The 22,730-nt window shown below is 32.8% G+C and overlaps 2 protein-coding genes across 2 annotated transcripts; both read left to right on the top strand.

Annotated features, from left to right (window-relative positions):
• The first annotated feature begins 3,156 nt into the window (after positions 1–3,156).
• On the top strand, positions 3,157–9,957 carry SPPL2 (SIGNAL PEPTIDE PEPTIDASE-LIKE 2). Its single transcript, XM_089607942.1, has 14 exons — positions 3,157–3,394; positions 4,054–4,212; positions 4,308–4,419; positions 4,825–4,944; positions 5,223–5,374; positions 5,970–6,152; positions 6,243–6,277; positions 6,396–6,552; positions 6,645–6,698; positions 7,558–7,650; positions 7,731–7,873; positions 8,810–8,880; positions 9,267–9,350; positions 9,454–9,957. The coding sequence occupies exons 1-14, from the start codon at positions 3,245–3,247 to the stop codon at positions 9,576–9,578; spliced, it is 1,638 nt and encodes a 545-aa protein (XP_089464068.1). The 5' UTR covers positions 3,157–3,244; the 3' UTR covers positions 9,579–9,957.
• Positions 9,958–19,865: 9,908 nt separating this feature from the next.
• Positions 19,866–22,651, top strand: PIP1;5 (plasma membrane intrinsic protein 1;5). Its single transcript, XM_089607941.1, has 4 exons — positions 19,866–20,351; positions 21,038–21,336; positions 21,937–22,077; positions 22,190–22,651. The coding sequence occupies exons 1-4, from the start codon at positions 20,021–20,023 to the stop codon at positions 22,283–22,285; spliced, it is 867 nt and encodes a 288-aa protein (XP_089464067.1). The 5' UTR covers positions 19,866–20,020; the 3' UTR covers positions 22,286–22,651.
• The last annotated feature ends 79 nt before the right edge of the window (positions 22,652–22,730 follow it).

Raw genomic sequence — 22,730 nt, 5'->3', positions numbered from 1 at the left:
GACCACATCGTGATTGGCAAAAAAAGTTAGTGAAGTCGATGAAATGTAAAAACGCTCGTCGAAAAAGATAGGGGACCGTTTGGTTTAGTTTTCTAAACTCGTTTTCTGTTTTTAAATTCTGTTTTCTGATTCTAATTTTTAAATTTAAAAAGCAGATTTAGAATTACGTTTCGGAATATTTTAAATGTTGTTTGGTTATGTTTTTCATTCAATTGTATAGAGATAAAATAGAAAACAATTTTTCATTGTTTTCTGTTTTCTAAACAAATTTCAAAGAAAACAGAAACATGATTCTAAATCTGTTTTATAAATTTATAACCAAACAATTTTTCTAAAACTGTTTTCTATAATTTAGAATCAGAAAACAAAAAACATGAATGAAAACTTAACCAAACGGGGGCCTAGAATTTTATAACTTATTAACACATGAACTGACCACTTTATCTATAAAAAAAAAAAAAAAAAAAATGACGAAAGTTGCACAAATCAATCACACACGTCAAATTTTTTAAGTCCAAAAGGAACTGTTTTTGTAAAAAGAATAGGGATCAATTTGTCAATATGTGTAAAATTCAACTCGTTTTGGGGAAGAAAATTTATTTTATTTTGTGTGGTCGAGAATAGGACTGAAATTGCTTAACTGACGGAAATGGAGTACCAAAAATGGTCGTTGAATTTTGTATAAATGTTAAGTCTTAAGTGGGACTGTTTTTTAAGACACTGTCTCACACAACACATGGCTGGTTTTTAAACAATGAAACACAACTTGCCATCTTTTAACGTTCACTTGTCCAGACTCCATAATTTTAGAAAGAATAAAAAAAAAAAAAAAAATCCATAAGATTTTGTTTTTACCGTATGGCCCGTATCTTTTATGGAATACCAAAGCAACCCCCTTATTTCAAAAACTATTCAACGACATTATTTATTACTAGGCACGAAGTGGGAAAAGAACAAGGGTATGATATGTTAACACTTTTTTTTTTTAAAAAAACTACCACATTATTTATTAATTGTGATATTTAAATAAATTTTAATCAATGGGAGAGCTTTTTTACTCTTGAAAAAAAAAAAAAAAATTAGATGGACTAAACCACTTGAAATTGGAAATACGTAACCATCATTTTAAAATTTTAAACAAAAAAACTAATTTTGATGGTGTGGAAATTAATTCAATTCAAATATTGTATACCAATTCTATCATTTTTATTGTTTGAACGTTATTTTCCCATCTTGTTATTCATTTTTGTTTGGCTATTCTATATTTTAACTATTATGAAAATATTAACATCTCAAAATTATTATTTTGGTTCGTGGAATCAGGTTTGTTCACATAAGTTTCTAGAATTTCTTCATTATGTTTCTATAAACTGATATTAACCGTTATAAACATTTCTAACCATATAAATGAGTTATAAATTGAAAAAATATAATAGGAATAGAAAAATAAGGAGAATAAAGTTAAATTAGGTATTTTTAAATTATAGAGAGGGGTATTTTTATTTTAGGTAAGATTTTAATTCAAAAGGTATATTAATTTATTTAGGCTTGTTAATATTAATTAAATTACTATTCTATAATATTAATCAAAAGTTGATTAAATAGAGTACCGCAAAGAAAAATAAAGGGTTCTTCGTATTTGTTAAGCATTCCGACCATTTGACTAATTCATGTGCTAACTTGTAAGCAAAAAAAAACAAAAAACAAAAAATATCATGCGCATAAAGCGGCCTAATTAGCGTGACCATGTACAATCCAAAAAAAATATGCAAAGGTCCAAAATTGTTAATGTCCCACAATAAAGTATAATGAAAATTATCATTAGTTTACTATACAAAACATCATTGGCCAAAAAATTATATACTAACACAATCACGTAACAACATCAACAAAATTGAATTTGTGGAATTAGTGTAACTTGTCACTTGGATGGACAAAATTATCACGCGTTTTGTAGGTGAGGACTTAATTGAAAGAATGAAATAGAGCTCAAAATAAGAAGAAAATCAAACCCGAATCTTTGCTTAATATTAGAATTGACTCGATAGAAGCGACCCAAGTCGCTTTGGTGAAATGACAAAACAAAATTTATTTGTAATCGGTGAGATTCTCTAATCAAGAATTTGATTTTTTTTTTCTTTCCTTCGAGTTTCTTTGGTAATAACTATATGAATTTTTGTGGTTGAAGACGAGATGATTTTTTTTTTTTTTTTAATTTTTATTTTTATTTTTATTTTTTAAATAAGCCATCACGAGCAAGATACATGACAATTCCTTCTATTCAGTTGAGTTGACGAAGGGGATTAATTTGGGACACAAGATAAGAGATAAAGAAAATTTGGTTTTTAATTTTTTTTTTAGGACCAAAATGCCTCAAATAATAGTCCAAGAATCATTTGAGCTTAAGACACTCATTTTTATATTACCGCAATTTATTGACAAAATGGACATTGAACAATAGTTTCAAAAGCAATATTTAAAAAATCATGATCTTACCAAACACCAGTTAAAATAACTTTAACTTATATAATAGAATTTAATGAATATGTTCAATTCCATGTTTGTTGGATTCTTGAATATACATTTATTTATTGCTCATGTAATCTCAGCCTTCCATCAGTTTATCAATAGAAATGTTCAATATTGTTTCTTTTAATGGATATGAATCAATCTTGCAAACAAACACGTATTTGTGTTTCTGTTCGGTTAAATGTGCTAATTTTTACAATGTTATCGTATAGACTAGTTTCTAACGACAAAAAAAATTATTAGGTGAATTTTTAATATTTAAGTTGAAAGTTAACTTTAAATCAAAATATCTTGAACTCATTTAAGCCATTCATTTTAACTTTCAACAATTTATTTTTCTTCTGAAAATTACATAAAATTATTTTGATAAAAAAAATTATTTTGATAAAAAAAATTATTTAAATTCACTTGCAGCAATAATAAATCCGTAAATTGTAATAGATAATATAATTTTTGAAAAAAAAATCATTATTATATATTAAAGGGAAAAAAAAAAGTAGATCCAAAATCCAATGCCTGTTTTTTTACGTTATAGTTAATAATTACTTTCCTGTCGTGTAGTAATTAGTAATAATAAAATTTTATTACAATGTTTTCATTCACTATATAAACAATATCTCCCGAGCTCTGAGTCATGACTGTATGATTCGGAGAGAGAGAGAGAGAGAGAGAGAGAGAGAGAAACGCAGTGCTGATCAAATCTCGCCGAGAATCAATGGATTTGCTGAGACTTTGGTCGGTCTCGTTGGTACTCTCAGCCGCGATTCTACTGGTCTGTCACACTGGCTCCGTCACCGCCGGCGATATCGTCCACCACGATGAGAAAGCTCCGAAGAAGCCAGGCTGTGAAAACGATTTCGTCTTGGTATCATACAATTCCCTCATTCTCTTCAAACTTGTTTCCAAATTTTTCCTTCGTTTCTTGCCTTTGATGTGTTCTAATAAGCTAAAATTGGGGAAGAAAAAATAAAATTCAGCTAAAATTGTCATGTTTAATCGTTTAATCACAAAGAAGCTGTAGTTGTAGATTTCATGCAATTACCTCTCTGAGACTAACTTTTTGTTTATTTAAGTTTCAATTAGAAGTAATTATGACAACAATGACTAATTATTTGATTCGTGCCATGATCATAGATTGCGGATGAGTCTTCTGTTTTAGGCCTTAGTAAGTAAGATTATCACTGAATAGTTTTCTTCTTTTGGCATATTATTAATTTCAGGCTGTGATATGATTTGGTGGAGCTTTTTCCATATGGTTTGACTTGACTTTAGACAGTCAAATATTAGTTAAACTTTAGAGGTTAGAATCAGTATTATTAAGAGTGGAAATAATCATTTAGGAGCAATAATCAGTTTTGGGTTTAGGCTTGGCCTTGTAGAGTTCCGGGTCTCTCGAATACCCGGGTTTATCTTGTATTTCCTTTACAGTTTATCAATGAAATTCAAAGGAAACAAAAAAAGAGAAGAAAATTCAGATCTCTAGTGAAACTTCTTTTTATCTAACAATGGTGGTGCTTTTTTTAGATAAAAGTGCAAACTTGGGTCGATGGTATAGAGGCCCGGGAATTTGTTGGGGTCGGCGCTCGATTTGGGAAAGCCATTGTGTCGAAAGAGAAGAATGCTCAACGGACTCCACTTACCCTTTCGGACCCTCGAGATTGTTGTAGTACGCCAAAGAAGAAGGTTTTTTTTTCCTATTTAAACTCTATTTTTTGAGCCCTAACTTTAATTTTTTTTTATTTTATATATCTATTTGTAAACATTTCGCTCACGTTTAGCTTGCTGGAGATGTGATCATGGTGGATCGAGGCAAATGCAAATTCACGACTAAAGCCAATGTTGCTGAAGCCGCCGGTGCTTCAGCAATCCTTATCATAAACAACCAGAAAGGTATATGTATATATATAGCTGCTATACATGCATTTGTATATAATGCCTTTAGGGAAATGAAAATGGAGTTGAATTTTAAAGTCAAGAATAAAGCGACGATAAAAAAGAGCGAATTCCTTTGTGTTTTCCTGCCAAGGAAAAACTAGGATAGAAAAGAGAAGAGAAAGGAAACTCGTGTGAGCGATACGAAAAGTCGTATGTGTGGATTTTCCTATGGATATGATTTTCTACATTATTTTGAGAATGAAATTCAAGCATTCAAAAACCACAATCCAAGCAAAACTAGAAAGCTGCCAAGTAATTTTTTCATTAATTTATATTCTCTTACATCTTTCCCGGTTCCAAACATAGCTTCATTTTTTTCATAAACGATACTGAACCTCCCTTTTTCTTTGTTGGTCGCAGAACTGTACAAGATGGTGTGTGAGCCGGATGAAACCGATCTTGATATACTCATACCAGCCGTGATGTTGCCACGAGATGCCGGCATTAGTTTGGAGAGACTTCTGATTAAAAATTCATCAGGTATCCAATATAACACCACACACCTTAAATTTGAAGTCCTGCTATTTTTGCAGGTAATAAATATGTGTAGATTTTTTTTCCCCGCTGAAAAAATATCAACATTTCTTGGCTTGTGATCTGATCGACATTTCTTGGCTTGTGATCTGGTTGACATTTATGTTCAAGCTATTTACATGTTATGGCTCTTGCGAATCACTCTAGATCAATGTTATGGCTCTTGTGAATCACTCTAGATCAATGATCAATAATTATTATAATTTGTTGATCCTTTTTGGCAGTGTTTGTGCAATTGTACTCTCCGAAACGCCCAGTGGTCGATATAGCGGAAGTATTTTTGTGGTTGATGGCCGTCGGTACTATTCTATGCGCCTCTTATTGGTCTGCTTGGAGCGCAAGAGAAGCAGCTATTGAGCACGACAAGCTTCTAAAGGTCTCTCTCCCAACCGAATTCTCAACTAAATTCGTCAGAATCAGAACATAGACAATTCGTAACAAGTTATTATTTTGCATCTCTAGGACTTTGATACAAACCTTGCTAGCATAAATCAGTGATTAAAATTCCAGTTGCCGATGATTGGTTGATGCTTCCATTTTATCAGAAATGGCAGGGGGTCGATGTGAATGCCGACGGAAATTTATACCGCCCGTTCTCGTTTTTCTCTGGAATTTCCGAAAATTTGCCAGTTTTCTGTGTATCGCGATTTTAACCGGAATTCAGGTTTTGGAAAATCAGCGGTCTTTGCAAACGAACGAACATATTGCCTTTCGGCTACCAATTTCAACAAAAAAATGATTTTCCAATTAAGAATCGTCGGCATGTGCCAATTTTTCGATCCTTGGTATGATTTATAAAAATACTCCCTAGGAACCACTTCCTTTCACTCACTGTCGCACTATTTTCACGTCCTTTCATCGACATTAATGTTGTTAAACTTAGTTCTTTATGCTAAAAGTACCCTTCCCCTAAGAAATTACTAGCAGTGAACTATCGCTGATGTGTGAACTTGTTGAACTCTTAATCTTAGGACGCGATTGAAGATCTTCCGATGGACAGACCAACGGGCGGTAGTGGTGTTGTTGATATCAGCACTTCATCGGCGGTTCTCTTTGTTTTTGTAGCTTCGGCCTTTTTAATTATCCTCTACAAGTTAATGTCTCTGTGGTTGGTCGAGCTTTTGGTCATCCTTTTCTGCATCGGTGGCATTGAGGTAAAAAAAGCTTCCCCGTCTCTGTTTCTCATCTTACCTTGCCCCATCTTTCATGTGACTTGCAATTACACTTTTCTTGATTCAATGCAGGGTTTGCAAACTTGCTTGGTCGCATTGTTATCAAGGTATTAGAAGAATCTCTTGACTAAGATTGGGTTATCACTTTATCGCCTTACCATATGATTTTTAGAGATTTTACACGTACATATCGAGCTCTAAGTCTCAGTCTATGCTCTTCTTCAGATGGTTCAGGCGCTCGGCAGAATCGTACGTCAAAGTGCCTGTCTTGGGAGCTCTCTCACACCTCACACTGGCCGTTTCTCCGTTCTGCATAGTATTTTCGGTCCTTTGGGCAGTGTATCGCGAGGCTTCTTTTGCTTGGATAGGTCAAGATATCCTTGTAAGACATTATCTCCATGGACTAACAAAGGCCAGACTCACACTTGAAGCACTAATGATTTTTTTTTTTTTTTTTTTTTTTTTTTTTTTCAGGGCATTGCACTGATAACTACAGTTCTTCAAATTGTTCGCATACCTAATCTCAAGGTAAAGATTCCAAGTTATTAGCTCTTTACTTGTTAATGACCATGTTAGGAAACAACCGTTCTTACCATGTGTTTTACACTATCACAATCATCCATTGTGTTTACAGTTTATTCCTTAATTAACCCTTTGTTTATATAGTTTATTGGCTACTTTTGTCGGCTGCCCGGTTCTAAAAAAGTCTAAAATACCTTTATTTACTATATTTAAAATATTTTAAAATAAAATAAGTTAATAATATTACTTCTTATAGTGTGTTAACAAAATATATAGGGGTATTTTCGACTTCTAGAACCAAAAATCAACAAAACTAGCTAATAAGGATTAAAGGCGAAACAAGTCATAAACATAGGGGTTAATTAAGGAATACACTAAATATACGGTATAAAGACATTCTTTCGTAAGTTTCATTTTAGTCATAAATGTGATCTCAGAGTTGATAAATATTCAAAATGCATTTAGTTGACAATAACTCCAGTGTCTAGCGCAAAAAATATTGATCCACCGGGATCAAGCTCTACGCAATTCTAAAATTGAGCAGTGTTTGAATTGTGTATTGTTGGAACTCTTGAGAGTAGTTCTGTCGGCAATACCTTTGTAGATTTTAGAATTCTAGGTCCAAGTACGATCTACTGATAATTAGCAAGTTGAAGAGGATGAAAGAATATTTTCATTATGATTTTGTTATTGATAATCAGAATGTTCATATACACTGCTTCATTCTGTTGAGCTCGTTACAGCAGAGACAAACTCAAATACAAGCAAGACTAGAGTTAAAAACAATTACCTCACTTTACATTCCTAGTAGTAAAATTCATGAACAATGCGAAACTCAACTCTGACAAACGGAATCGTGAATCAGGTTGGTACAGTGTTGCTCAGTTGTGCTTTCTTGTACGACATTTTTTGGGTATTTGCTTCCAAGAAGGTGTTCCACGAAAGCGTGATGATTGTGGTAAGTAATGATAACAATATTCCCCGTAAATTCACTTGTTTTGCTTTGCGATGCTCATCATTTTCTACATGTAATTTAAGGTGGCTCGCGGTGACAAAAGCGGACAGGACGGGATTCCAATGCTACTGAAAATCCCGAGAATGTTCGATCCATGGGGTGGTTATAGTATCATCGGCTTTGGTGACATTTTACTACCCGGACTTGTTGTCGCCTTTTCACTTAGGTATATGCTTCTCTTTTACCAACTCGTTTGCTACCTAAACCGATCCATATTTTACAATGGAAAATGAAAATTTGAAGGAGAATACGAGGAAGAATTGAAATTCTCTATTGTATTTAGAATTCGGGGAAATTTTTTTCGGAAATAAGAATCACACGTGCCTGGTACATGAGAAAATCAAAATTCCCCACGTGGGCGAATTTGGTTGGATTTTCATTCCTCTCACATCTTTCCACGAAAAATGATTTTAGTTATACACTATCCCTCAAATCTTCTTTCCCTCGAAATTCCCCTAGTCCAATCAACACAAGAAAATATAATGAATTCTCAATTTTCCCCTAAGAAAATTTGTTGGTCCTCTCCTTTACTATTCTAGGCAGCAGAATTCGTTTCGATAAATTATACTTGCAAACTATAATACTGGAGATGGTTTCGGTAGATAATTTGGTATCCCTTTTATTTTCTCATTTTAATACACGGATTCATATGTGATGCGAAAGTAGAAAAATAAGTTGATGCGTAAATGCTTGGGATTGAATGTGAACTTTGATGCAATTAAGACTCCTTCAAACTCCCTTTGCCTTTGCTAGGATCTAAAGAGTAGAGTATTTACCATAAATAGTGGACGATTAAGGGTTGAATGTATAGCAGTTTAAAGTTATATTAGTATGAAGATTATGGTAGAAGATAAACACAGAGATTGGTAAATATTTTTGTGGGGAGAGGAAGAGATTCCTTTTTGGTATTCCGTTTATCCTATTTTCCAAAAATGATCAAGTTTCTTAATAGCCATAATAACTTGCTATTCTAGCTCAACATTCTTAATTTTTTCAAAGTTCAAAATTCTTTCCAAGTCTAATCTTAACCGTAAAAATTTTCTTGGTTTACAGGCCATTTAAGAATATATTTATTTATTATCTCCATTCCATCATTTTGAAGGTATGATTGGCTTGCAAACAAGACTCTCCGAACCGGTTACTTCTTCTGGGCAATGTTTGCTTATGGATTCGGTAAGAGATCAGAAAATAATTTCATCATTTAAAATGATTACATGGATATATCTGTATACGAAGAAAAAAAAATACAAAATAGCCATTTGAATTAACCGAGTAGCTAAATAACCAAGGTTTTCAGCTTTATAGCAAAGTAGCTATAGTTTGACACTCTCTATAATTTTTTTTGACAAGGTATCTACCTCGGTATACATATTTATTGACGTTTTCAAAAAAATTAGTTGGTTATTTCACTAAATTTGCATAATTTTGGGCAATTTTGCAAATTTATTAGTTGAATTTGTTGTTATCAGATAGAAGACCCTACTTTGTACATTTTAATTTTTCCGAGCTTTCTCTAGAAAAAAACCTATATATGCTTATCTTATAAAAATCCATGGCAGGTCTCCTTGTCACGTACGTGGCACTGAACCTAATGGACGGTCACGGCCAGCCAGCTCTGCTCTACATTGTCCCTTTCACACTCGGTAACTTAGTTTTACCTTGAATGAAATGGACTTTTTTTTAAGTAAATTGAATTAATAAAAAATAATTAATATTGTAAAAAAAAAAAAAAAAACGTGATTGCAGGAACGTTTATCGCGTTGGGTAAGAAGCGAGGCGATCTACGAGTGTTATGGTGCAAGGGCGAGCCAGAAAGGCCGTGCCCGCACATGAGGCTCGAACAATGTCAAGAATTGGAAGAAGATAAGTAGTAAATGCTCTTTGGTTTATATTATAATACTTGTTATATAGCCTTTAGGAGATAATGTGGTGAAGAAGAAGCAATTTTTTACATGTCACATTGGTGAAAGATGTGATGGGTAAAGGCTCATTGCTGTAAGCAAAGTTGTATAGAGAGATTATCATTAATTGAGATTAGTAAGTTTTTTTTTTTTTTTGGTTATGTAATATTATAACCAAATTCACCCCCAAGGAAGAAAGTAAAAAAGAAAAAGTGGTGGTGTGTGAGTGCTTGAAAATTGTAATGCGAGACTGACCTTTACTTATTTTACACGCTTAGAAAAGTTCAATGTTGTTATGATGATGATTGCCTATTTGGCCTTTCTAAAAAAAAAAGGTTTAGCTTGCTAATTGTTATTCTACTTTTTATTATTATTATATTTAAACAAGAATGTGATGGAATGGAAATTTCATGAGTCAACGACAACCCGCCTCTCTTCTGTTCTCGTTTATTATGATAGACATATGTGCTCTATTGTCATTATCTTTTAATCTGTTAGAAAAATATTATGGTTTGTATGGTTTATTATGGTTGTGTTTAATTACGCTTATATATTATAATGAGTGGTGGCTTGGTAGTTGACATAGGGATTTTCTATTTGTGATTATTATCGATAATGTTTTAATTATATATGTTGCGGTATGCTAAAGAAAAGGATAAAAGGTTGAAAACAAATTCTTAAGACCTAGAGAAGAAAGCTAGGAAGGAATTATACGTATAAACCCCTACTCTCTAACTCACCCACTTTACTAAATAGCTCAAATAGTCTGCAACTAATATGCCAATGGCATTTTAGTTTCTTTCTAAAAATATTATTTTTATGTTGAACAGAGGCTAAAATTTTACAAAATCAGTACTTTGATGATTTTTTCCAATAACATTAGTTTAATTATTAAATAACCAGTAGCGATCGATAGCCAATTGTTCCCATAATCCGTTAAACCGTTTTTTTTAAGAAAATATCTTATTTGTCGGATTTTGATAGTCTTTTTTATGAGTTGGGAAAGAAAATAGATTATCCCAATTAAGTTTAATCTGCCGGTTTAAGAAAACATTTATAATGAAAAGAACAAAATGTTGGGGAAAAAAAAAAGTCTCTAAGAGATCATAGATTATTTGCCGAAGAGTGAGCATACTAATCCAATCAACCCACCAATATAAAAATAATAGCCCAAATTTGAATAAATTAAGTGAATAGCACAATTAATATTTCACTACCTAAATTACCCTCATATATAAGAGCAAAACTCAATTTTCCCAAAACCTAAACTTAAACTCGTTCTCATCTTCGTCCATTTCACGCCACCGATCGCCGCTGATCCATTTCACGTCGCCGCGTCGTCGCCAATCGTCGCCCATCCTCGTTGCTGATCCCTAACGTCGCCGGCGAGATCCGCCATAGACGGCGTCGATTCCGTCAAGCTCCGACGGCGGCGATGCTCGGAGAATCGACGGCTCAGATTGACTCGAAAATCGACAGGGGGAGAGGAATCGGCGGCGAAGAGGAAATCGGCGGCGATGGAGGGGATTGAGGAGAGGCACTTTGTAAATTCGCGAATCGGTTAATTTAATTAACCTACTGGAGTGAGTTAGGTTAATTAATTAACCGATTCGTGAAGGATTTGAAATTCTCAAAAAATTTACAAAAATCATAACTTAAGTCAATTGATATTCAAAACATTCAATTAATTAACCTAATTCCGAATTCAATCATTTAGTAAATTGACTTTACTCACAAAAAAATCAGAACCTAAACTAATATTCAACCAATAAGTTAATTAATTAACCTAACTCACTCCAATAGGTTAATTAAATTAACCTATTCACGCATTTACCAAGGGCGTTATGGTCTGAGCCGAAAATATGGGCTATTTGCTTAATAAAATGAACTTGAGCTATTCCCCCAATAAGAATGACAAACTTGGTTAGTTACAACAAATTTCACATTATTTGCGTAAAAAATACCTTTAAAAAAAAACTCAAATTTAAAGGATTCCACATGAATAATTATTATATAATTGTGGACAGCCCTAAACGGTCATATCACACCGTCAATGATACCATGCGATGATGAAGGAAAATAACAGATTTTGCGTATGTGTGTATGTTTGTTATATGTATATCGCTTTGGTCGGCTTTTCCATGCAATAACAACCACATTCTTATCATCATTTCTATGATTGAATTATCCAATTAGTTTAATGCTAATAATATAAAGAAGTCAGTCCAGATCACATATTCCCTCCCTCTTTGGTTCCACTTCCTTATCCTTAATCCTATACACATAAAACAAACATTCATATATATATATATATATGTATATATATATATATACATATGTATATATATATATATATACATATGTATGTATACATATATTATACACCAAAATTTATTTATTAAAAACCTCTATACCTTTGGTCCATGATTCCATCACTCATGTAATGTAAGCTGTGCTACCTAATGAATAATAATAATTGTTTTTTTTAAAACACACAATTATTTGACATCACAATCATAACATAAGAGAGAAAGAGATATAATCTTGAATAAGGATTTGGACGGTCGCCTTTTGACTTGTCCTCCTGCATATACGAGCAACAAAAACGTAAAGGGTAAATATGTAATTTACTTGCACACAAGCTTGAAATGGGAAATTTCTTACGTGTAGTTTTTGTAATTAATCTCGTGTGATTGGATGGACGGTTTGGACTTGGACCTAAAAATCATCCCACTTAATTAAATTCAGAGAAAATGTCTACACTAAAATTTTAAGTGAAATATTATGTTGAGCTAATTTAGTCGGTAATTCAATAGTCCACTTTATTTATAAAAAACAATCTAAGTTTTATTATATTAAGGAAATAACTCACTACATCAACAATTAATTTAATTAATTATTACGTTTCACCTTTGATTTTTAAAAATACCTCTAAATTTACAATTAATAACATCGGTATAGTATGAAATCCAAAAATGTGCCGTTTATATACATTATTTTGATTTTTTTTCTTTTACTCTAATGATTTAAGATTAAGTAGAAACCATATTGCTCTCACTTTACCACGAACCAAACCCTCAACGGTTGTTCTTCAGCCTCGGATTCCTCGGCCACGAGTATTTGTCAAAGTTTACTTAGAGTGCCCTAATGTTTAAGACTCATAATTTTTGTTTGTTGAATTTATCATGTAATTGAACGTAATATAAATATATGAATAAAATATTTATAAAAAAAAAAAGTAACTTAACGAAAGGTGGTCATATAATGGATAAATGAGGCAGAAGATGATGACACGTGGCCTTTACAAATAGTGGTATCGAACGGCTAGATTTCAATGGAATTATGAGCCATCAAGCTCAAGGTTTTAGGGCTTGTTTAATTAACTAGTGTATTGTTTGTATAATGTATTGTTATAAGAGTTATAACATATAACGACTTTATTGCTGTTTTCAATGTCACAAAGGGCTGGCATGGGGTGGCCTAGAAAGAGAGAAAAAAAAAGAAAGTGGGACTAAGAATTGCATGTGATATGAGTTGGGGTGTTTGGTTTTGGATACAAAGGCCAAGATTTTGGTATCCCATGAGTGTGAGTTGTATAGCATCTGAAAGAATCGCTCACTAAATATTCAAAAACAAAACTAAGGCCCACAAGAATTTTGCAAAATATACCCGGTAGTAGGACCCACCATGGTTTTCTTTATTTTAAATAAATTAGGCACATATATGAAAAGGGACACATTTGGCATTAATATTGTTAAACTTAGGGCTAGGAAGTGATATGATGTATATGTTTTTTTCATGGCCGGTGGTGTTTCGGAATTAAGCACTTGTGTTGAAATAAATATGTTGAATAGTAAAAGTATCCGTGAGAAATTCATATGACTATATATGAGTCATAGTAGTGACAAATAAGAACCGACAGAATAGTGAGAATTGTATATATATATATATATATATTGTGTAATAATCCTTGTATAACTATAGAGACTTACTGTTACTGTCTCGAAATTACATTAGAACCTAAATGTGCCCTAAAAATCACTTAACTGAAAAAATCCAACTAGGCCTAAGATTGTTAGAACCCAACTACTCAAACTCTTCCGTTTGACTTTGCCAAACTGAAAGTCAATAATTAACTTTATGTAAATAAGGGTCTTATAGCTAACCACAATGTAACCATGGACAATGCTACAAAAATATCCATATAGATGGAAAATTAAAATTTTAACAAAATGAATATGAGTTTGAGATTAGAACAACACAAATTGTTTAAAGATACTAATTATATTTTTATTTTTGGCATAAGGTTGAAACATACTAAAACAACTCAAGGCTAGTTAGTTGACTTCAACAAATGGATTACAAAATTCATTTTTTGTTATCGCATACATACATGGTTAAATGGGACCATTTCACTTTGCCTTGATTTGGCATTTAAGCGTCTAGAATTATTTTTCGGAGGCCCGAGTTACGATTTTAAGGGTTGGAATGGTTGTCGTTTTTCGAGTTGGGGTGTCATTTTTCCTTTTGGAGAAATGATAGTAAGCCGTACCAAGATAGAAAATTTGTTAGAGATGTCGTAGTTTAGTATATTATCTTTTCTTAAAAATAATCAAACACGATATGAATACTGCTTTCGATTATTATCTAAAAAATGGATGGCTCCTATATTTTTAACAATGTGATTGACAGATTGTGATGGAAAAATATTATATGAAAAATGATGAATAACGATTTAAAAGTATTACTGAATTAAGGACTCCAATTTAAAAGTATACTCCTAAATTGGAGATCAAATTCATCAAACTTGTATTTAAAAAAAAAAAAAAAACCTTTATCGAAATTTTATAGCTTCCTACTGTGTAACTAGATATTAGCAATAATAATTCATTCCAAAAAAATTGAACTATGTACAGTAAAATACAAAAAAAAAATATGCCGAACACAGTTTAACAGATTCGATAGACCTATAAATAATAATAAATAAATAAAACTAATTATAGTTTTGTTGATTTGTTTTACAACAATATCAATAGCATGAATTTTAGTGGAGTAAGTTTTTGGTTTTGTGATGAGTCTTTGGTCTGTGGTGTCTTATACGGCAATTGCTGTTACCACGTGCTGACACAGTGCCACGTATGGACTTTTCTTCTTAACGGTCACTTAACGGCTCTATTCCTTTCTCCTTCCATTTATTTTTCTTTCCCACAAAACTATTTAATTATTAATTTTTTTTTTTGTGGCTCTAGTGTTGTCGTTGTCAATTCTTGCCACTTTATTACTCATTGGCCTAACTTTTTCACTGTTTATTTCTCTCGCTACTTGTCCACGTCGCTTTAGATTTTGGAATCCAATTTTCTCAGAGTAAACCAATGAGAAATTCCATTAGAAAAAGCACAAATTAATAAAATTATATAATGCATTTTGGAATTTGATTTTACAGGCTTTTGAGGCTACAACGGGCAAACAGCCCGTTGATATTTCTGATTTTATTATTATTTTAAAGTAAGCATGCAGATGCAGCTATTAAGCTGTTTGATCTTTTTTTATTTTATTATTGTTGTTATTCTTATTATTTGTTGCCTAAAATAGTTGGTTTACTTCCCAAAAAAAGAAAAGGTAAAAAATTCAGTTCCCTTTCGAGATATCGAGAGAAGTACAAGTAAAATATGTAGTTTATGAGTTCTTAACTAAATCCAATGGTAACTCACGCTCCAAATAAATTGTACTTTTTCTTTTCTTTTGAAAACGATGCGAAGAGGCACAATTATAAACAGTTTGAGTATATATTATTGAGCGTTTTAATTCATCCATTAATATCGAAGGGTATTGAATTGCTCAAAGATTAGTATATCAATATCTCAATCTTCGAAAGTTCGTATATAACGCGTTCAATATCGAAATTTAATCTTAAATCATTGTTGTCTCCAAGTCTTTTCTCTTCCTTTTTTGTTAAGATGTTGGGCGTTTGTACTATGAATATTATACCATTTTTGTAATGAAAAAAACAAAAACGCAAAAAAAAAAAAAAATGAAGGCCTTTGAGTTGTGCAATAAAATGAAGGCCATCAAAATTTCCAACACTCTATCATTATCGAGACTATGGAAGATTGTTAATAATTAGTTAGTGAAACTATAGCCCATCAATTGATAAACGAAAAAAATACAAACGCAAAAAAAGAAAAAAAAAATGAAGGCCTTTGAGGCGTGCAATAAAATGTGATCTATGATCCACTACATAGAGATGGAACCGAACGCAAAATGTTGATAATTGTATGGCCGAAGTCAATTTTGTAATGTTAATGAGAATTTTTCCGTTAAAAAAAAAATTCATTATAGCACGCACGACATATACCAGAGATGATGAGACTTGTGCCACGACACCATTGTAGAGTTGCGTTTTCATGTCGATATTTTTCAAGGGCAATATTTTCCGCATGGTCACGCATCGCGATTGTTAATTAGCTGCAAAAAAAATGTATAATAACAAAAAAAATCTAGATGTAAAGATACTGCTAGTGAAATTTTAGTTTTATCTTTTTTTTTTCTTTTCTTTTCTTTTCTTTTAGATCGAACCCCTCTACAGGGATATAGATAAGAAAAGTCAAATGTCCACTACTTCATACCATTTGTAGTTTTGTACTTAGTACTTACAAGGTTAAATGACGCAATACTTTTGAAACTTAAAAAAAAAAAAATTTGAACAATATAATTAGTATATATTTGACCTGTAACTATCCATTTTACAACGTCATAATTTTAACATAAATTTACGATGTCAAAATCACATTTAAGCATTTTCGGTTTCAATATTATTCAACTAGAAATTAGATAAGAATTAAATCAACCGTTACAATTGCATTTGCTTCACCCACTCCTTTTTTGTATTATACAAATACTACATAAATTGTACACACACACTATATATCATGCAAATGTATATTATATGTGAAAAAGGTAAAAAAAAAAAAAAAAAACAAATTAAAAGCAAACTTATTTTTAGGGAAAAAAAGCAAGCTACTTGAATTTGAAGGTGACCACAATGGGACCACTTACTTTTTTATTTCAATTTTTATGTCTTAATTTATATACGCATACTTTACATTTTATAAATGTTAGGTATGTGTGGATTGTGAACCTGAATGAAAGGCTCAGAACAAAACAAAATAACTGAATAAAATAAAAATAAAGAGCATACGAAATTCAAATGTTCAGTATAGTTGTCTTAACTCTTAAAAACGATTGATACATACAGATATAGATAGACACAAAAACAAAATAATATAAACTAAAATAAATAAAGTTGTGACACTCTGTACAGGATAAGAAGAACAACCAACAAAAACTAAAACGAGACCTCTCTGTCAAAAGTGTCAGCATGCTCTTGCCCTTTCTAGAACCATCTTACGTATTCCCCATTATTCTAATTTTCACTAATAATTACTATATAATAAGAATAATAATAAGGGAAAATAACACATTTATACCCTGTGTTTTAGTAAAATGTCGAGTTTAACCTTCGGTTTTCAAAAATGTCGAGTTCATACCCTCTGTTTAACTAAAATGACGAAATTATACCCTCTGTTTAACTAAAATGACGAAATTATACCTGAAATAGACAACAGTGTCACGAATATTCTTTTTATTGACTTTTCATTGACGTTGACTATAATATTTATATATAAACACCAATTATCTTTATTCATTCGCGCCGTATATGTAATTTATTTAAAAACTAAAAAATAAACAATAGTCTCTTAATCGTGAAGAACAGAAAGAGGCAAATGGGTAAACATCGATAGTTGATAGTCATCAAAATCGCATATTCGAACAGAGAATCCATGATTTAGAGTTACAATTCGAACACAGAATGAAGTCATTTCTTAGGAGGTATGAGTTTTATTATTTAATTTCAATTTAAGGCTATTTTTATTTCAAAATTGAGAATTTGGAAGTTAGGGCACTGATTTAGATTTGATTTGGTTTTTCTTATATAAGAGTTAATATCAATGAAAGGGAGATTTGTGACGCTGTTATTCATTTCAGGGTATAATTTCGTCATTTTAGTTAAACAGAAGGTATGAACTCGACATTTTTGAAAACCGATGGTTAAACTCGACATTTCACTAAAACACAGGGTATAAATGTGTTATTTTCCCTAATAATAATGCCTAATTTGTTTAAGGAGCCACTAACTAACCTCAATTATTATCAGAATTTTTTTATATATTTAATCATACTATATTACGAGTGATTATCTTTATCACCAGTTTATTTATATTATCTCCACTACTATTTATAATCCATATAAAGCTACGGATAATTATCCCCATAATAATTCTGACGCATACAAGATTTATTTATTTATTATTTGAAAATTGATGTTATGACCTTATATCAATCACCGTCTCCTTTCTTCATGATAAAAACTAAAATAAAAAAGCAATATATTCTACAACTTTGCAGTTAAATTCAAAAAATGACGCAATGAACAAATGCTTGCATCATATGGACCGGGTGAATTAGAAACTCAGCATAAATCAAACTTAAAGCTACAGTTTTCGACGTGGTATTTGGTCTATTTTAGTTATTACTACAAGGCTAAAAAAAATAGCTACCTCTATATTTTTTCATTGCTTTAAATATGTTATATAGTCTAACCAATATTAATATGAATCAATATGTTTCTATAAATAATAAAAAAAATCAAAATTAGTTTTTTTTATACATAATTGTTAATGAAATTTTATGGGTTACCATTCAAGAGCATACGTGCCTAAAATGGGACAAACTTGAGGGGTGACGAGTGTGGGTGTGGAATCCGAACTCTTAATCCAAAACTATCACTCGGACCTGTGGCCTATATAAAAGCCTAGATGCAACTTACTCCACCGCGGTAGTATGAATTTCGCGTTTGACTGGAAAGAAATTGATGAAAATTTTCACTTCCATACATAAAAAAGGTAATTTTTCAACGAATTAAAATGTAGTATTTTGTTTAACTAAAGACTATAATGTAAAAGTGAGAAAATGAAGAATAATTTAATGAAAACGGCCTCCTTACAACATCTCCGACGGTCGGTAGATGATAGAGCACCTTTATTTATATTTATAATTATTCAAAGTTACAAATACAATTCTAATCATCAATGTTTAAACTTGAAAGATCTATTTCGAAATCATCCACGAGATCGAAATTAACAAACGTCTCTTGAGCTCGTCTATCATGTATAAGCCAATATTTTCTAACAGATAATGCCTCCACCAATTCAGGAGATTCATACATTTTAAAAAAAAATTAAAGCTATACACTATAAATATATTTGAAAACTATGTAAGAAAATTATATATGAAAACTATATTATAAAAATAAATCATTGATAATGTTTTATGAGAATTTGAGTTGTGAAAGAGAATACGAGAAGATCGTATTGTGAAGTGTGAAGAAATGTTGTGAATGAGAGTGATACTTCTAGGAGAATGAAAACGAGAGATTAAAAATTAAATAAAAAGCTTTAATCAGCCAACGTTACAAGTTTATAGCGTTGTTGCAACAATCATCCAATGTTGCAATTTGCAATTATTTTGGGTCGTTGGATTTGCAACAGTCACAAATTCAATGGTCCAGTTGCGTGCTCTACCACGTGAGTGAATTTACATTATATTTTAGGTTTCAATTATTTATATTAGGTAAATATTGTCGGAATTAACCGGAATAGATTGTTACGATCCAATTTGAACGGAATTTCGGCGCTATACAAACCGGAAGTTTTCGGTAAATTAACGAGCGAAATTCTAGTTCATTTGGAACGGAAATCCTGTTTGTTTAGAACGGAATTCATGTTCCAACCGAACGTTTTTCATTAAGATGCGATTAAATAAAAAAAATTACTATTGGTTAAAACAATTAGTAAAAACAAAAATAACACACTGATAGAAATCAACTACTATTTTATTTAATAAAAAAATGCTCAAAATGAACTTTTAGCCCAATACAAAAAATCAATTACTATTAAATTGCATAAAAAGGAAACTAAAATAGCCGTACAAAAAAAACGAAATAAACTCGAATATATGAAAAATAAAAAGTTAAAAAGTTATAATCCCTCGCTGACACCTCTTCTAAACACAATAATTAGAAGAACGAAGTCTCTCTCTAATCCTCTATTTCAATATAATATTATTTCAATCATCAAAAGACACCCCACACACACACACACAACACAACAAGACAAGCAAACAGAGAGAGAAAGAGAAAGAGAAAGAGAGTCTCTTTTATCTCTGCTCTATAAAGCACACCTCACACCCCCACTTTACCACCACACACACACACACACACAACAGAGAAAGCAGAGAAAGAAAAAGAAAGAGAAGCTCTCAGAAACCCTAACTTAGAGAGAGAGAGAGAGAAAATGGAGGGTAAGGAAGAGGATGTGAAGCTGGGAGCGAACAAGTACTCGGAGAGGCAGCCGCTAGGGACGTCGGCGCAGACGGACAGCAAGGACTACAAGGAGCCACCTCCGGCGCCGTTCTTCGAGCCCGGCGAGCTGACGTCATGGTCGTTCTACAGAGCCGGGATCGCCGAGTTCGTAGCCACTTTCCTGTTCCTTTACATCACCATCCTCACCGTCATGGGCTACAAGAGATCCGACTCCAAGTGCGCCACCGTCGGAATTCAGGGCATCGCTTGGGCTTTCGGCGGAATGATCTTCGCTCTCGTCTACTGTACCGCCGGTATCTCTGGTAAGCACATCTCTCTCTCTCTCTCTCTCTACATGTGTTTTTACGTATAAAGGTGACACCTTTTCTTTGGTTTTGAAATTGGGTTATGAGACTCTTGCATGGGTTGGTTTTCGTTGTTTCTTTTTTGGGTTTGTTTATTTATCTATTGTTACTACGAGGGTTTTTCAGGTGGGTGTTGATCTATGCTTTAGGTATGTGTTTCTTTTTTTGGGTTTGTTTAAGCTGAAATTGTTTGTTGATCTATGCTTTAGGTGTGTGTGTTTTTTTTTTGTTTTTTGTTTTTTTTTCCTCTCTCTCTCTAGATCTGTGTTGCTGAGGTGCTAATCTTTCATGGCCTATTACTTTTCTAGCTTAAGTTTTTTTTTTGGGGTAATTTTTCCTGTTATGTATATATGTTCTTTAGCCTCTTTTAGGGATAAGACTTGAGAGTTACATGTACTAAATCCATGCTTGATTCATTAAAAACTAGAAACATTAATTCATGGATATCATTTCCTTTACTGATTCTTCATACACTTAATCCTAAAGTGGGTTTTCTCCTGAAGATAACAAAAACCAGTAAAGGCGTTTCCTTTTTTTCCTTTCAAGATCACAAATCTCAAGAAATTGTATCTTTGAAGAAGCAAGTAGAAAGTAAAGACTCAAACTTTATCGATTAATTGATTTTTTTTTTTGGTGTTCTTCAGGAGGGCACATCAACCCGGCCGTGACGTTCGGTCTTTTCTTGGCCCGCAAGCTATCCCTGACCCGGGCGGTGTTCTACATCGTGATGCAGTGCCTCGGAGCGATCTGCGGCGCCGGAGTCGTGAAGGGCTTTGAGAAGGCTGGGCGGTTCGACTCACTCGGTGGCGGTGCCAACGTCGTGGCCCCCGGCTACACCAAAGGCGAGGGCTTGGGTGCCGAGATTGTCGGCACTTTCGTCCTTGTCTACACCGTCTTCTCCGCCACCGATGCCAAGCGTAGCGCCCGCGACTCCCACGTCCCCGTAAGCCCTAATTCCATTGACTTGCCTTGCACCGCAAGAAACTAATCCAACCCTTTGTTTAAGCTTTTTTACATGATGATGACCAATTGTGAGAGACACCAGTTGGTTCTGAGATGAGTGAGCTTTGGTTTATCATGTATACCAACCATATGAGTATGACCTTAACAGAAATACCCAAAATACCCCTGAAAAGCCTAAATATTTTTCTAATTGAAGATTTTTTTTTTGTTGTATACCAACAGCGAGTAGGTTTAGTATATATGGTTTGAGCTTGATGGAATTGGTTCAATTTGGAAAAAAAATGAGTGAACTTTACCAACTATGTGACCTTAACAGGAATACCCTAAAAAGCCTAAATCTTTTTCTAAGTAAGGAAGTAATTTTTTTTTCTTGTATACCGACAATGATTTTGTTTGTAGTACAGGGTTTGAGCTTGATGATGGAATTGGTTCAATTTGAAAAAAAAAATGAAATGATTTGAAAAAAATTATTCTAGGCCTGCATATATTTGCTTGATTTTCATGGCATGTGTGTAAATAAATGGTTTGGACTCCTCTGGGTTGTTTGTGTTTTAATTGGTTATTATTTTTTTGTGTGCAGATTTTGGCTCCTCTTCCAATTGGGTTCGCAGTGTTCTTGGTTCACTTGGCCACAATTCCCATCACCGGAACTGGCATCAACCCGGCAAGGAGTCTCGGAGCTGCGATCATCTTCAACCACGACCACGCTTGGGATGACATGGTAACCCTTTTTTTTACAAATTTTCTCAATTCTAATAGTAATAGTTATAGTAATAATATCTTGTTGATGATGAGTGGCTGAGATTGATTGGTCGGTCTTCTTGTTGTTGCAGTGGATCTTCTGGCTCGGACCATTCATCGGAGCTTTCCTTGCAGCTGTGTACCACGTCATTGTCATCAGAGCCATTCCTTTCAAGTCCAAGTCTTGATTCATTGATTCTCTCTCTTCTCTCTCTTATAATTCAGAAGATTTTAAGGGAGAAAAAAAGGAAAAAAAAAAAGAAAGTTGTGCTGTTAGCTATGGTTCTCTCATTGATTCTGTCATCTCTCTTTTGTTTTGTTGTCATTGGTGTCTTTTTCTACCCTTTTTTTTTATGAACCCATGTGCATTATTTAGTGGTGGTGGTGTGATGTGAAAGTGAAAAGAAGAAAAAGAAAAAGGTTATTTAATTATGTTTTTGTTATGTACATTATTATTATTATTATCTAAGTGGAGTGGGGATGTGTAACAAGACTCGAGATTTTTGTGACGTGTCTCTATTTTTTTTTTTTAATGGGAGTATTCTTTCTATCTATGAGCTCTGTCATCATTACAGTTTTTCTATCCTATCCTACTATGAGGTTTAGTTTTTCTTGGTTGTGGTCCCACAAGTT

The sequence above is a fragment of the Urtica dioica genome, chromosome 2 (genome assembly GCF_054948205.1).
Source record: "Urtica dioica subsp. dioica isolate 48M chromosome 2, U.dioica_male_clone48M_v1_H2, whole genome shotgun sequence".
Classification (NCBI taxonomy): domain Eukaryota; kingdom Viridiplantae; phylum Streptophyta; class Magnoliopsida; order Rosales; family Urticaceae; genus Urtica; species Urtica dioica.
Note: the sequence above shows the minus strand (reverse complement) of the source record. Positions and strands in the feature narration are given on the sequence as shown.